General features: G+C 35.8%; 1 protein-coding gene across 2 annotated transcripts in view; it reads right to left on the reverse strand.

Moving 5' to 3' along the window:
* The window catches only part of LOC107683516 (dedicator of cytokinesis protein 11-like), a 76,166-nt gene that overhangs the window by 13,132 nt on the left and 46,626 nt on the right, over positions 1–16,408 (reverse strand). For both annotated transcript variants that reach the window (XM_016479572.1, XM_016479571.1), the window contains 12 exons: positions 13,695–13,808; positions 13,035–13,095; positions 12,848–12,936; positions 11,696–11,810; positions 10,298–10,364; positions 9,955–10,002; positions 9,583–9,725; positions 8,400–8,515; positions 8,133–8,270; positions 7,465–7,647; positions 4,309–4,422; positions 1,660–1,875 (listed from right to left, as the gene is read on the reverse strand). In XM_016479572.1, coding sequence (XP_016335058.1) covers positions 1,660–1,875; positions 4,309–4,422; positions 7,465–7,647; positions 8,133–8,270; positions 8,400–8,515; positions 9,583–9,725; positions 9,955–10,002; positions 10,298–10,364; positions 11,696–11,810; positions 12,848–12,936; positions 13,035–13,095; positions 13,695–13,808 — 1,404 coding nt within the window. The remainder of the gene's footprint in view (positions 1–1,659; positions 1,876–4,308; positions 4,423–7,464; positions 7,648–8,132; positions 8,271–8,399; positions 8,516–9,582; positions 9,726–9,954; positions 10,003–10,297; positions 10,365–11,695; positions 11,811–12,847; positions 12,937–13,034; positions 13,096–13,694; positions 13,809–16,408) is intronic.

Here is a 16,408-nt window from a genome sequence, read left to right on the forward strand (position 1 = left end):
CTCTTTTACTCTTACTCAAGTAGTTTTTTTGGACAAGTACTTTTACTCTACTCACACTACATTTTTTGGAAGGTAATGGTACTTTTACTTGAGTAATAATCTTCAGTACTGTTTCCACCACTGCCTGTATGCAACTAAAATAGAAATATTAGAGAATGCTGGCAAGGAAGTGACCTTTACTCCAATTCAGTTCCTGTATTTATTCTGTGGGGGATATGTTTACATGATCATGAATCAAACACTGCTGCTAACCTAAACATATCAGAAGAGTACGGAACAGATTACCCCCAATGGTTACACTTTACTTGAAGGGGTGTGCATAAGACTGACATGACACCTTCATAATCATGACATGACACCTTCATATTCATGACATGACACATGTCATGAATATGAAGGTTTTTTATGCATGTTTATGACAACTGTCATTAAGTGTCATTCGCTCAGTTATGTAATTTTTAATGCAAAGATGACATTGTTTGAGATGTCTTTGTTATGGGCTATGGTTAGGGGTAAGGGTAGGGGTAGGGTTAGGTTAGGGTTAGGTCAAATAATGTCATATTTGCATTAAAAATGACATAACTGAGCGAATGACACTTAATGACAGTTGTCATAAACATGCATAAAACCTCCTTCATATTCATGACATGTGTCATGTCATGATTATGAAGGTGTCATGTCAGTCTTATGCACACCCCTTCAAGTAAAGTGTTACCAGCCCAATTATTAAATAATTCAAAAATCATGTAAACAGAAAAAGTTAAACAGCACTGAACGTCTCTTGTGAACTGTTGTTAAATGATTAATGTTTGACCCGTGTTCAGTCAGGCAAAGGCCGTGACAGGTGCAATTACAAAGCGTGTTTAAAGGATAACCTAAACGTTACTACCAGGAGGTGGTTTCCAGAGGGTTGCTCACCATTAATTACGGCCATGAAATATAACTGATTTATGTGATGCAGCTGAAATCTCCAAACAGGCGGTTCAAAATAAAAATAGGGAAAGGTGAAAATACTTCAGTTTCAAAAAAATAAATAAATAAAATAAATTTAGCAAATGCATCAGAAGATGAAGTGCATAAAGCCTAATAATCTATTAAAGTCTGACAACATATATTGTGCCCTTGTAATATTCTGTCTATAGACTTAAAGTTAGTTGAATGAGTGTTAGAAAAACTTTTCAATGCCTTCTATAAAAGTAAAATGAAATGTATTTTTTAAAATGTATCAACAGATCAATTAGACTGTACCAGAAAAATGCTTACATCAAGAATGGAAGCTGATGGTTTAAAAAAAAAAACTATCATTTGGTTTTTATATTAACCGATGCAAATTTATTGGTGATAAAATTGAAAATTGAATGAAACAATGTATTACATATTATTTTAAACAGCTGAAAAACTAAGATTGTGTATCCTCTGAAATTTCCACCGTAATGCACATGATATGATCTGCAGCCCGTGTGCAGAATGACATTCAGTGTATACTTACAGCTTCAGGGTGAGGTGGGGCTTAAAAATGGCCTACAGGCATTATGACTGAGCAAGCATCTAATTTCATCCATGCAGAATGGGTTGAGGCCAAAACAAGTTGACATGGAGCCTTTCCAATGCACCTGTACCAACAAAACAACACTGCATCACATGCTCAAAATAACACACCTCAGAGAAGTCTCCATTCTTGCTGTGTGCTCGTGCCATGCTGTCCAGCCAGGTCCGCCGGAGCTCTGGAGTGCTGGCGTACGAGCGGGCGAGACTGTACTGAAGGTCGAGCAGCATTTCTGGGTCTTTTTCGTGCTCACGCATCTGAGCAGTGGCCATCAAAACCGTACGAATTCTCATCATCAGACCCTTCACTTCAGATGGAAACGTGGTGGTCTGGGGAGATATATAGATTCCAAATGTTAACAAATATTTGCCAAGAGAAGCAAAAATACTGTGCAAGGCATTTTGGCACAGTCACATTCCTCTGTGCTATTTTTACATTCCTGGTCTATGCAAATTTTTTTTGACACCATGTCTTGCAGCGTTTTCTACATCTCACAAGAATGACTTGCATGTAAATTCATGAAGACTGTATTATAATCTTTTAAATGATTAGTTCACTTCCAAAGTTTCCTAATAATTTACTCACCCCCGTGTCATCCAAGATGTTCATGTCTTCTTCAGTTGAAAATAAATTAAAGGGGTGGTTGATTGCGATTTCACTTTTTTAACGTTAGTTAGTGTGTAATGTTGCTGTTTGAGCATAAACAATATCTGCAAAGTTACGATATAGACTGAAAGTTCAATGCAAACGGAGATATCGTCTTTTAAAATTCGGGCAGATTAATGCCTACAAATACGGCTGGTAGGGACTACAACGAGTTACTTCCCGGGTTTGTGACGTCACAAACCCTGAAATTTACATAAACCCCGCCACGAGAACATGCAACAAAGGGGGCAGGGCCATGTTGCGCTGCTTTAGAGAAGAGGAAGAGTTGTTTCCATGCCGTCAAAACTAGGGGTGCACAGAAAAAATTTATACATATATGAATCGAGATTCTATCTTCTAACAATTATAATGGATTCAAGTTTCAAAATCAATGTTCAAAAGCAGCGGTTCTTAATCCTGTTCCTCGTATTGCATATTTCTGAGGGAGGGGCTTCATCAAACCAGGAAATCACCAGAGCGTTCATATTAGAAGGGACAGAGCGGTGTAGAATAAAGGTAAATTATGTGAAAAATAATGAGTTTTTGTTTTAAACGAAGCATTAACACATGTTAGACTGCACCCCATAAACACAATCAAGCCTAGAAAAAATCAGTCAACCACCCCTTTAAGGTTACTGAGGAAAACATTCCAGGATTTTTCTCCATATAGTGGACTTCAATGGGGGCCAATGGGTTAAAGGTCCAAATGGGCTTCAAAGAACTCTACACGATCCCAGCTGAGAAATAAGGGTCTTATCAAATGAAACAATCGATCATTTTCTAAAAAGAAAAAAAACAAAAATGTATATACTTTTTAACCACAAATGCTCGTCTTGCACTAGCTCTGTGATGCGCACGCACGACTTCACGCATTTCGTAATCACGTTGGAAAAGTTACACCTGGTTAGTTCTTCATCGGTGTACTTTGGTTCAAAAAGGTAGGGGAGGGAAAACTCCATCTGATTTTCTCCTCCAACTTCAAAATAGCCCCACATTGTTGTTTTACCTGTTTTTGTAAAGGGCGTTTAACTTTCTTTGCACATTCGCTTTGTAAACACCGTTTTTGTACTTCCGCCTACGTCACACGTGACCTTTACAATGTAACTACATAATGCGCGAGGTCGAGCTAGTGCAAGATAAGCATTTATGGTTAAAAAGTATATAAATTTTAATATATAAATGACCGACCGTTTTGCTAGGTAAGACCCATATTCCTCAGCTGGGATCGTGAAGAGCCCTTTGAAGCTGCATTGAAACTGTAATTTGGACCTTCGACCCATTGGCTGCTATTGAAGTCCACTATATGGAGAAAAATGTTTTCCTCAAAAACCTTAATTTCTTTTCAACTGAAAAAAGATAGACATACTTTATCAGATGTCTTGAAATCCTGAGATGTACTCACTACTATTGTTTTGATCATAGTTTTACTTTTCTGTCACACAACATTTATTGTTATTAAGTCTATTATTTAGTCTATTATTATTATAATGTTTTTTGTATCTTATGTATATGGACAGATCCTGGGCTCTGCTGTAAATTGAATGACTGCTTGAATGACTTGGGAGTGAGTAACTTATCAGTAAATGTTTATTCTGGAAGTGAACTAATTCTTTAACAATGCTGAACTTTCAAAAAAGGTCTCAAGACCACTCAGTCTTTTTTCTTCCACTGCATTTTGGTGTTTTTGGAGCTCAACAATGTGTTCTTTGTGTGTGAATGGCTTTGTTTCAAAAAGTGGTGGGACAGTAGTGTGGGGTTGTGGTTTTTTTGAAATTACATTGAAAAAAAAACATGACATCTGCCATTTATTACACAGCTCTCTGAAATGCTTGATTCTTATGCGTGTTTCACACTGCAAGCTTGAGCTTCATGTTAGCTTCACGTCAGCGTAACTACAGTATTCACACTGGAAACGTTTCTACAGTGTCATAGCAGCAGCTCCAAAGCTACGTATTTCTTTACAAAAACAACTACATGTATAAATAAATTATGAAAAATATGCTTTGTTTTGTAATGGATTTCAAACAGTTTTGGGGATATTTACCACACATAAACAGCCCCTTAATGAAAATAATATATAAATGAGTGCAGATTCCAGTTTGCATTCTCTACTGCACCTTCATAGCTTTATCACTGTTGGCAAAGTTGTTGATGATGGACAGTGACTCCTGGAAACGTGAGCTGCCGGTAAGCGCCACATCAGCGATAAGCTGGCTCACAGCGATGATGATCTAATGGTCAGAGAGGAAACAGACAAAATATACATTCTTGGGTCACACAAGAACATGCACAAGTTAGTGTACTTGTTTACCAAGGGGACAAAATTGTCAGTGAAATTCATGCTTGAGATTTGAGAAGAGTGAAGAAAACAAAGATAAATCAAGGTAAATCTAATATGTGAACATAATATTTTTTATCATCCATTAAGCTGAAATTTATGCAAATGTATTATGCAAAATAATACAGCCAGTATGAAAATATAATTCAATTGTGTGTGGAGACATTAACTGCCAGCTATGAAATTTGCCTTGGCAAGACAAAGGAGTCAACTATTTTATTTCACTGATGTCTAAAATGTCATTTCCATCACAGGATGCTATTAAACACAACACATTATGTGAGATGTGGTGGAATGTTCAAGGTTTTCTCGTGATGCTTTATGGTGTGTTTACATGACACCGTTTTTAACTAAAAAAGGAAAACTTTTTGTGCGTTTTGGTCATCCATTCACAAGACGTATGTCATTGCTGTATAAATGTACCCTTATATTTACTGTTGGACTGTTGTGTGAAAAGTGAGTTCATTTACTAAAAGCCCTCGAGGCCTAAACTCTATAATAATAATAGCTAAAGGAACGCACTCATACAGCACATTAGGTTTCATGGAGCGAAAGTGCAACCAAAAAAACAAAAAACAGTTTATGGTATAGAAGATAGGTCTAAAAGCATGGTGAATTTAGTATGAATGCAAAAAATACTAACAATTTGTTTTTATTTATGAGGGTGCAACTGAAATGTATATTATAGATCAAAAAAGTAAAGTTGTTGCTTTGCATCGAGTAGAAATGATGTAGATGCCTTAAGACATGTGAGAGAGTGGTATTTAGCTAAAGTTCAAACAAGTGAATGTGGCTTGACCTGTCTCACTGGCACTATGAGGTTTTATTACACCATGCATGACTGTATCACACGCTTACGCACCTTGAGCAAACCTTTTATGCATTTGATAAGAACACATTCAAAGACATTAAGACACCAAGACTGTCTATGTAATATCAGATAAACAGAAATGCTTATGATCTAAGCTTGTCACACACCAGATCGCATGCAAGTCAGTACGCACAAACATGAACGTCATGATGAATTTAAACAGTCTTACTGTTAAATCCTGTAAACTACCATTCAAATGTTTGGGGTCATGTTTATGTTTTCTTTTTTTTTATTCAGCAGGGATGCATTAAATTGGTCAACAAATTAACAGTACATTTTTACAAAATATACTGTATGTTTCAAATAAATGCTGTGGTTTTGAAATTTTCCATTCATCAAAGAATCCTGAAAAAAAGTATTTACTTGTTTTTTTTGAACACACACACACACACACACACACACACACACACACACACACACTCACGATTCGCTAAACTAAAGTGGACCAAAAAGAGATCTAACTCCAATTTCAAAATCAGGAATAGTGTAAATTAAAGAGAGCTGGGTGTTTATTTTTTTATAAATAAGGTTTATGAGTTTTCATAAAGTGTGAAAACACCCTTACAAGCAATGTAGAGCTGCGGATCATTTGACATTTCTAGTTACTGCCCTCACATTCTTATTAGCTGACTCCAGACATACTTGACTCAATCATGCGATCCTTCATTAGATCTCCACTGCATGTTAACACATCAAGAGAATCATCTGAGAGTCGTACCTTTAAGACAAACATAAAAGGTTTACAGACACCATCAAATGATATAACTTATATTAGTTTTACTGCAGGTTTCATGTTCATAATCATATAATTTGTGCTCCATTCAGTGCCTAATTACAATATGACTTTTGATATATGTCGTCCAAAAGTTAATAAGACTATAATTGGATTTAAAATGTATGTTACTTATAATGATAAACAAAGATAGAGTGTGAAATTAAATATTTATCTGCTCAACATACTAGTTTAGTATACTGTTACCCTCTTAGCCTATTATCTCTTTGATCTATTATTTCTGATCATTTAAGAACACTGACATAATAAAATATGAAACAACAATTAAATTGATTACATTTGATCTATTACTTGATAATTTGCTAAGAAGATGCAAATAATAATTTGCACGTACAATGTCGGTAAAGTTTTTGCAGCAAAAACACTAATGTGTTATGAATTGTAAACGCCCATTAAAGGGGTCATATGATGCGATTTCTATTTTTCCTTTTCTTTAGTGTGTTATGTAGCTATTTGTGCATGTATAAGATCTGCAGAGTTACAAAGCTCAAAGTCTCCCACAAAAGGATTTATTCTATCTAAAAGTCTGAATCAGCTACTGTAAGTATGTTTTCTTAATAGTTTAAGGATTTAAAGATTTAAGGAGTTTTGCGCCATGTAGTGTATCGCGTTGTGTGTGTTCGTGAGAGAAAGACAGGGTCACATCACAGTGGAGTCAGCTTTCTTAATCGCGGCTTGTGTACTGCAAATACATACGAGCAGCATCACTGTGTCTGTCACATGACTCTTGAACATTAAAGCATGTCAACATATTCTGTTATACCAAATACACAAAATAATTATCTTTAAAACAGCATCATATGACCCCTTTAAAGCATCTTACTCATGGACTCAGTGGTGCAAGCTCATTAATCTACCCTTTTGTGCTTCAAACATGCAGCCTTGCAGTAACCACCCATATTTCAAAGCATTAGGTTACGGTACTCCTCCGTTTTACACAAAACACCTCCCCAAAATCCAAATGATCTTATACCGCAAAGTACTGCGCAACAGTTGACTTTTGACAAGAAAACATTAAAATGATGGTCCAAGAAATACAGCAGTGTGCTGATAGCAAGATAGGATTTGTAATGTCCAACATTAGCAAAGAACAGAAAGGTTAGATTTGTCATTAGATTTGGCAGGCACCCAAGTAAAAGTTGGGGCTCATAGCTTGTGCATGTTACAGTTGGAAAATAAAGAGGCAAAAAGAAAAAAAAAAAAAAAAGTTTAGTAAGGTGAAATAATAGTCTCCTTAGATTAATTAGGTGGCTAAAATTGTTATTATATACCTGTAAGTGCATGCGCAGGAAGCTTTTCCTCTTGGTGTACTCAAAATTGTTCCTCATGAGCAAGTATAGAAGGGCAGACGCTTCCCCACGTAGGACACTTTGTTTAGACATACAGCACTTCAAGACTTCATAGCACAGCGAACCACACAGAGTTACACGGCCCTTAAAAAGGGGAACCTGGAACTAAAATATATAGATCGAGACACAAACACATTAATGTTCAAGTAGGAAATTCTGAAACATCTTGAAAACATCTCATGTTGTTGCATTTGACGGTTGTGGTCATTCTTTAAACCTATAGTTTACCCAAAATAAAAACTATTTCCATTAACATTATCCTTTGTTCTAGGGCTGTGCAAAAAATCGAATGAATCGCCTGCGATTTTGTGTAGCTTGTCAGTGAACTACGGCTCTGTGTAGTAAATGCCGCTCCATCTGAAAGCACGTGCTGGAGATTTACTACTAATCACAGGAGCGGCTTTACTGACGAGATGCGCATGAAAATCGCATTCGATTTTTTGCACAGCCCTACTTTGTTCCAAACCTGTATGCTAAAAATGTAAAAAAAAAAAAAATAAAGCTGCACCTTTTGCATTTGGGTTGGGAACCACAAATAATAATTTTCTGAGAGAACTATTCCTTTCGTAAAAGAAATATGTTGATCTCACCTTGATGATAAAGGCTCGCAGAGAGGCAAAGATGTGTTTGATTGCGGTTTCTGATTGTCCGACTTTCAGTAAAGTGAGGTACGTGTCAAAGACCTTCGTCATCAGAGCATTGTGACCATCACTGTCCAGCAGCTGATTCTGTCAAGATCCATTAATTACATTATCAGTTTGTGGAAGGATCAACCTGTCCAACCAGTCGCTTCATTATGAACACTATGATAAGAATAACTGCAGGTTACTCCCTCTTCTTTAAGTGTTGGTGATTACCTTGAAGCTCTGAGTGAAGAGTGAGAGGACATCCAGCACGGTAAGGCAGGCCTCTGTCGACATATTCCCCTCAAGCAGACACTGATGGTTGATCTCTGCTTCTGTGGAACCTCCAGCTGAAATACAAGATTACACAAATGCATGGTAATATTACAATGCAACGTAAAAACACAAAAAAAACTTTTCATGTTAATATCATAGTCATAAGTCTAGATTTAAGAATACAAATTAAATACAGCTACGGTCAAGAAATTAAGGACTATATGGTAAAGGAAACTTAAAGCTGTTGTGTGTCATTTTTTGATGTTCAAACACACTTTCCTAAACTAACTTGTTATACACTACCGCTGAAAGGTTTGGGGCCAATAATTTTCAGTTTTTTTTTTTTATTTGTACTTTTGTTCAGCAAGGATTTATTAAATTGATCAAAAGTAACATTTATAATGTTACAAAAGATTTCCATTTCAAATAAATACATTTTTTTTAGCTCTCTCCTCAAAGAATCCTGAAAAAAATATTAAGCATGATTTCGACAAAATATTAAGCACCAGAACTGCTTTCAATAATATTGATAAAATTAATTTTTCTAATTCGGTGTTTCTTGAGCACCAAAATAGCATATTAGAATGATTTCTGAAGGATCGTGTGACACTAACGACTGGAGTAATGATGCTGAAAATTCAGCTTTGCATCACAGGAATAAATTACATTTTAAAATATACATTTAAAAACATTTTTTTAAATAATATAATATTTATTTATTTATTTTATCAAATAAATGCAGCTTTGGTGAGCATAACACACTTGTTATTAAAATATTACAAACTACTATTTAAAAAAAATGCATGATGGTCAGCTGAGACTAGTGACAATGAAATTTAAAGTTTGAAGGTCAATTAAGTTACATTACATAAGATTTTGTTATGATATATTAAATTAGGTAAAGTTTTTTAGTTTCATTTTGTTCATTGCATTACAATATGTTACCTTTCGTTCTGTTTTGTAGTATAGCATAATATATTTACATTTACATTTAGTCATTTAGCAGATGCTTTTATCCAAAGCGACTTACAAATGAGGACAATATATCATTATAGAATCAGAAAAGCCATGAAAATCATGTAGCATAATGCAATTTTTCACAGAATGAAAGGAAATGAAATAACAGGAGTATACCAATTACCCATGTTCAGGGTTAATGAGGTGTCCATAGTGCTAAACTGCTGCAGCTTTGCTTGCATTAGGCTTCCTCGACCTCGCAGCACCGGCATGGTCTGAGACTTCCTCTCAGATGAGAAGAGTTTCGACACCCAGGGCTCCAGGCTTCTAAACAACGCACACAAACAAAGCCGTATTGTCCACAACAATGCTAATCGTGATACCACTACTTATTTGAAAGCACAGGGGATGATGAAATGTAAAGATCTGGCTTTGATGACACGCAGATAGCAGGCAGCATGTCTCAGTTGTGGTTCATGTAAATATGAGTGATCTGAATGTGGTTAATTCTCAAATGGGAAACATGTTGTTGTTGTTGAGTCTCTATCATGCATACCGGCTGATGTTGCGCTTGCCCAAATAGCGGAACTGGACTATGCAGATCCTACAGACAGGGAAGACTGAAAATTAGTATATTATGTGATAGAAATCCAAATAAAGATTAAAGAGAGGGTCCTGATTTACTTTCTGGCAACAAACTTCTATATTTTCCTCCAATCTTCAGGACCTGAAACATTCTGCAAGTGTGCCGTTTCTTCCATAGCATACAAGACTTTTCAGTGTTTTACCGTCTCATTGTGTAGTTACACAAGATTGTGTACACAAAGACACGTGAATAATTAGATCAACACTGGTCAGACAAGTACAACACCTCATGGGAAACTTAGTACATCACTCACTCGAGCAGACTGAGGAAGTTCATGATGTCTTGTGGATTGACTTTAGACCAGTAGGTCATCAGAGTATCTACAGGAGGACATTGAGTAGCATACAAACAGAAGCATTAGTGCAATATAGCTCAACTCTTCCTGTTCACAGTGACATTCTCAAGAATACAGGACAACAACCGATCTCACAGGCTTCCCACGTTCTTTGACAAATGGCCAAAAAGAATACTTTTCAGAAATGATTTAAATGGATAGTTCACCCAAAAATTAAAATTATGACATGATTTACTCACCCTCAAGCCATCATAGGTGTATACGACCTATACAACTATGATGTCGAAATCGGCATTATATCAATAAAATATCCTGGCTCTTTCAAGCTTAATAATGGCAGTGAATGGGGTTTAAGATTTTTAAGTCCAATAAAAGTGTATCCATCCATCATAAAAAGTGCACCACAAGGCTCCAGGGGGTTAATAAAGGCCTTCTGAAGCGATTCGATGCATTTTTGTAAATAAAACATGCATATTTAAAACTATAAAAACTTAATCTCTTGCTTCCGTTAACTGCCGTATGCACAAGAGAGTGGCATCCAGCGGATGACGCAAGACGTAGCTTAAGCTCAGGTGAGAATATGCTAGTCTCGTAAGAACCAAGTTTTGTTCACAGCAAAGGAAAACCAGTCTCCTCTTGGTTCATATTGAAATCCTCCAACACTTTTCTTTACAAATCCTTGTTTTATACTTCTAATTCGGGACCAGTGTTTTGTTTTGCTCTCTCCACTGCGCTTCTGCATTCGTCACTTCGTTCATTCGTGAAGTCAAGTCACCTTTATTTATATAGCGCTTTTAACAATACAGATTGTGTCAAAGCAGCTTTACAGGATTAAATAGGAAAATAGTGTGTCAATAATGCAAAAGGACAATAGTAAACACTCAATTTTCAGTTCAAGGTAGTTCATCATTGCGCATCTCGTCAGTAAAGCCGGTTCTGTGATTAGTAGTAAATCTCCATCACGTGCTTTCAGATGGAGCGGCATCTGTATGCGCTGTATAAATAAAGTTGACAGTGTGAATAGTGCTTGTATGTCCCAATGCTGTGGGTGGTTGATAGTGTGCTTCTTGTCTTTGGTGTCTATGTGGTGTCTAAGGCATCGCTTTGGGGTTGTTTGGGTGCCTGGCTGGTTGCTAAGTCATTCTGGGTTGTTTCTAGGGCATTAGTTGGTTGCCTGGCTGGTTGCAAAGAAAATTCTTGGTGGTTGCTAGTAGTTTTGAAAAACCAGTATGAACAATAGTAATGTTGGAGAAGAGAGCCTGTGGCTATAGGAAGAAATGAGCTAATCTGAAAGTAAGGCTACAATCGTGACTATAATTCTGCTGGTGTTTTATGATGATAACAAAGTGTGCTTACCATCTGACAAAGTTCTTACAATATGCAGGAAACACAGGAGCAGCCCTCTGATCTCATACTGCCCCAAACGGCCAGCGGTGGGTACATTGCTCTTTGTGGAACCGCGCTTGTGTAACTGAGCAGAAATGGGAAAAAATATAAAAATGATGCATGCTTTGTGTGATGTTTAATAAGGTAACCTGCAATGTTGGGGAAACGTAAAGAAAAAGGTTTTTTTTTTTTTTTACATTTAATGAGCAATGCATTACTTGTTAAATTTATACGATAAAAACTTAGTTTTGTTAAAAAAAAAATGTTTTTGTTAATGCATGTTACTGCATATTTAATTGATTAACTGACAAACAACTGCAAACTTGTCCCTTCCACATAGAAAAATGGATATATTAAGACACGCATACACTGTAAGGGTTAGAAAGAAAAAAAGTAAATTATATTTTAAAATTTTCCAAAATATTATTTGTGGTGAACAAAAAGATGGTGCATGAGAAAAACAACAAAATGTATTATACTGTATAAATTCTAGTAAGTAAATTACATAATTTTATATATTATACACTACTAAGCAAAAGTTTGGGGTTGGCAAGATGTTTTAATGCTCACCAAAGCTGCATTTATTTGATCAAAAATACAGTAAAAAACATTTTTTAAATAACTGTTTTCATGAATATAATTTAAAATCTACTTTAATCCTGTAATGGCAAAGCTGAATTTTCAGCATCATTACTCCAGTCTTCAGTGTCACATGATCCTTCAGAAATCATTCTAATATGCTGATTTGGCCGCAAACTGCAATCTGGTTGAAAACTGTTTTACCATTAATATTTTTGTGAAAACTGTGCTATATTTTTTTCAGAATGAATGAAGTTCAAAAGAACAGCATTTATTTGAAATAGAAATCTTTTGTAACATTCTAAATGTCTTTATTGTCACTTTAATGCATTCTTGGTAAATAAACATATACATTTTTGAACAGTAGTGTATATATAAAGAGTGAGTATTCTACTGTGTTAATTTCTATAAAAACTAACAATGTAATATAATTAATTATTTTTTGTTATATTGAGTAGCACAACATTGTAACTTGTTACTTTTAAAAGTAACGTTCCCCAACACTGGCCACCTGTAGTGAAATCACAGCTGTCTCTGTTTCACCTCATTGATGTCTGGAGTGCCAGGATCTCCATACATAGAGCTTCTGGACTCTCCCTTCCTAATGTGTCCATTCTGGGTGATGGCACCAGCTGTGAAACACACAAACACAGACAAATGTACACATACTGTACTGTGCGTGCGTGTGTGTTACTTTTAACGTCCGTTGGCAAAAAACGTTGATACTCACTAGGTTCCTTATCAACGATTGTGCTGCTTCTGCGGCTGTCCACTGACAAATCATCCCGGTACTAAAGGAGCAGAAGAAGTGCTTATCCGACTGCTGATCAAGAACTTGCAAGGTTAACATTTGCACTAGGACATGACATTTAAATGTAGCACTCTCATGTCTCGAGTTACAACAGTGCAAAAGTAAACCGAATCAGTAAATACTGAAACAACGTACACACACCCACAATCAACACACAATGCTGTCAAAAGAATACAGCTAAAAATAGGAAAACAACTTGTCCATCTGTAAACTCCAAGACGGAATATGTTTTTTTTTTTTGGACTGATTCAGATGATACTTCTAATTCTGTACAACTAAAAATACCATTTTGCAAAATAACCATTTCAAAGGTATCAGATGGACATTTGAGAGTCGAATGAGAGTTGTTTTCCACTCCACAGTCTGTTTCTGTTAAGATAACAATGAAATATCAACAAAGCCTGTTAATATTTTCTAAATGCCTCTGATTTGTCTTATCTTTTTGGACTGACATTTGAGAAGTTTCAATGGAGTTTCAATTTTGATTAAGCAATATGCATTTTATAAAATATCGATTGCACAAAACAGATGAAGACCGAGTCATTGTAGATCATAGATAAGAGAGAAATGCATGTTTACCACGAGGCCGAGGCCATTTCTGCAGAGTTGCCCCGGGCTGTTCATATGACTCAGGTTCTGGTAGAGCAGCTCAAAGAGTGGCAGGTACAGCAGACAGATGCGGGCCTGCTGATTCTGTCATGAGATGAAAGAAAAATGAATGATTCTGAAACACCGGAGCAGAAAGAACGGTCACTAGCCATTGACTGCAGCCAAAAAAAGACTTTACATAAGTGTTTGTTTTACTGTGCATATTTCATTTATGCTTCCATGATTTTAATAATGCATAAACAAACAAAAAATGCTACAATACACAATAATTCAAGCAATAATATTGGTATATTACATGAAAATATAAAAAAATTAATGCGGTTATAGCTAAATGGTTGACGGTGTTATGGGTGGTTGCACACCGGTCCAAGTCAAAACAAGTCTCTATCAGTGTCGTTACAGTTAAAAACTATTACAAATATATTTGTCAACTCAAATAAAGCTGGAATAAAGCAAAATATAAATATTAGAATAAAAAATAACCTTAAAAAGCTTAAGCAAATTAAATGTTGCTTGGAAACTGAGAACTACATTTAAGTTGAATTACTAAATATACTAAAATGAAAAATGAGAAAAAAAAATCTAAAAATCTAAATATATTATTAATAATAATAATAATAATAATGTCAAAAGCAAAAAATAATAATAATAATAAATTATTATTTAAAATAATGGTATACAAATAATACCAAAATTAACACTTTTCTCTATGATATTCTCTAAATGATATGGCAAATAACACTAGTTTGTTCGATTAAAGGAATAGCATTTGGAACGATGTGATAAAATGGTCATAGAACTATAATAAAATCCCTCACCTTGGCCTTATCAAGCACCACTTAAACAGAACTAGACTAAAGACTAAAGCCTAAACTTCTAAGACTTCTAGGAAATATTCTTGGAATGGCCTGTCCCATATGTTTTTAGAAAATGAACAGCATTTTTGTGATGTTGTTCATACAGTTAAGCATATTTCATATAGAAATGGACTCAGAATACAGAATCTGCTAAAAACTAAACTACATTAGCTTCTGATGTTCACTGTCTTCTGGAAATTATCCCACGATTATCCCAGAGGTTCAGGCACCAGTAGTAGCTGACTCACAATGTTGTTTAGAGCAAACAGATCATAGTGGCTTCTCAAGAAATGCGATTGCAGCAGGAGCTCGATAGCCATGTCTGTGCCAATGATCTGGAACTTCGATCTGGACTCGAGTCTGGCATTTGCATAACAGACAGATGTCTGTCTGGGATGAATGCAAACACAATGTGCAGCAGTTATTTACTATGGTGACAACGGTACAGCCATAACTGGAAGATTTCTTTGCACTGTTGTCGGCAACCCTATTTGATAAAAGATAAAATGCAAAACCACAAATTTCAATAACATCGACCTGCTTATGCACTGGGGTCATCTCAATCTCCTGCATCCCTGTGCATGATGTACAGAAAAGTTTAACTACAATTATTTGTGGTGCTTAGTTTTAATTACTACATTTACTTCAATTAAATCTGGTATTTAATTTATTACCGTGGGATTTTAATACACAAAACATCCAAATCAACTAGATTTTACATTTTCAGATGCGAATGTGTGAGAGGATGTTAGACTATTTCTGTGCAGTTTATCCATAAGTCTCTATGATATTCTGATCTTTAGATACAACTCGGTTCCCACTTTTAATCTGATAAGTCTATCTGATTTTTTTGCATGTTTTATCGCTGCCAGACAAAACTAGCAAATTTGTTGGAAAAGTAATGGCATGCCTCTCCTCAACAAGCTGCATGATTTGAGGCATCATTTATGTCTGTCAGTTTATGTGCGGGTTAAAGGTACACTACACCCGACAATATCTCATCATGTATTCACCCTCATGCCATCTCAGATGTATACGATTTTCTTTCTTCTGTTGAAAACAAACTGCTTTTTTTTTTTTTTTATAATCCATCTATGTGAGCCCATATAACACAAGTGAATGGAACCCTCAAAGTACGCTTCAAAAACCACACAACACGACCCCAGGTGATGTCTTCTGAAGCAAAACAGTAGGTGTTTGTGAAAAAAAAATAATAAAATGTAGAACTTTTTAAACCCTAAACCATTGCTTTTGGCCCAGTGTCATATAAGTTCACACTTGACATAAACGTCCCACGTGAAACTTTCACAAAAATGACGTCATCTGTGTTTCAGCATCCCTTCTCGCGAGTTTCACAGTTTGTTTATACCACGCTTTACAATGTTCTGATGGACGAAATGTTTTAGAAAGTTTCAAATAATAGCATTTTTCTCACACATACCTATAGTTTTGCTTCAATTTCATCAACTGGATTCGTTCATTTTGCATTATTTTTGAGGCTCCCACGCACTTGCATTACATGGATTCAGAGATATAAATTATTCTTATAAAAAAATCTCTGCACTCGAAGAAGAAAGTAAGTCATATACAGTACATCTGCGATGACAAGAGGGTGAATAAGTGATGAGAGATTCTTCATTTCTGGGTGGAGTATCCCTTTAAAGCAGGGGTGTCCAAACTCGGTCCTGGAGGGCCGGTGTCCTGAAAAGTTTAGCTCCAACCCCAATTAAACACACCTGAACCAGCTAATCAAGCTCTTACTAGGCATACTAGAAACTTAAAGGCAGGTGTGTTGAGGCAAGTTGGAGCTAAACTCTGCAGGACACC

Source organism: Sinocyclocheilus anshuiensis, unplaced genomic scaffold (assembly GCF_001515605.1).
Source record: "Sinocyclocheilus anshuiensis isolate Anshui unplaced genomic scaffold, SAMN03320099.WGS_v1.1 scaffold874, whole genome shotgun sequence".
Lineage (NCBI taxonomy): Eukaryota > Metazoa > Chordata > Actinopteri > Cypriniformes > Cyprinidae > Sinocyclocheilus > Sinocyclocheilus anshuiensis.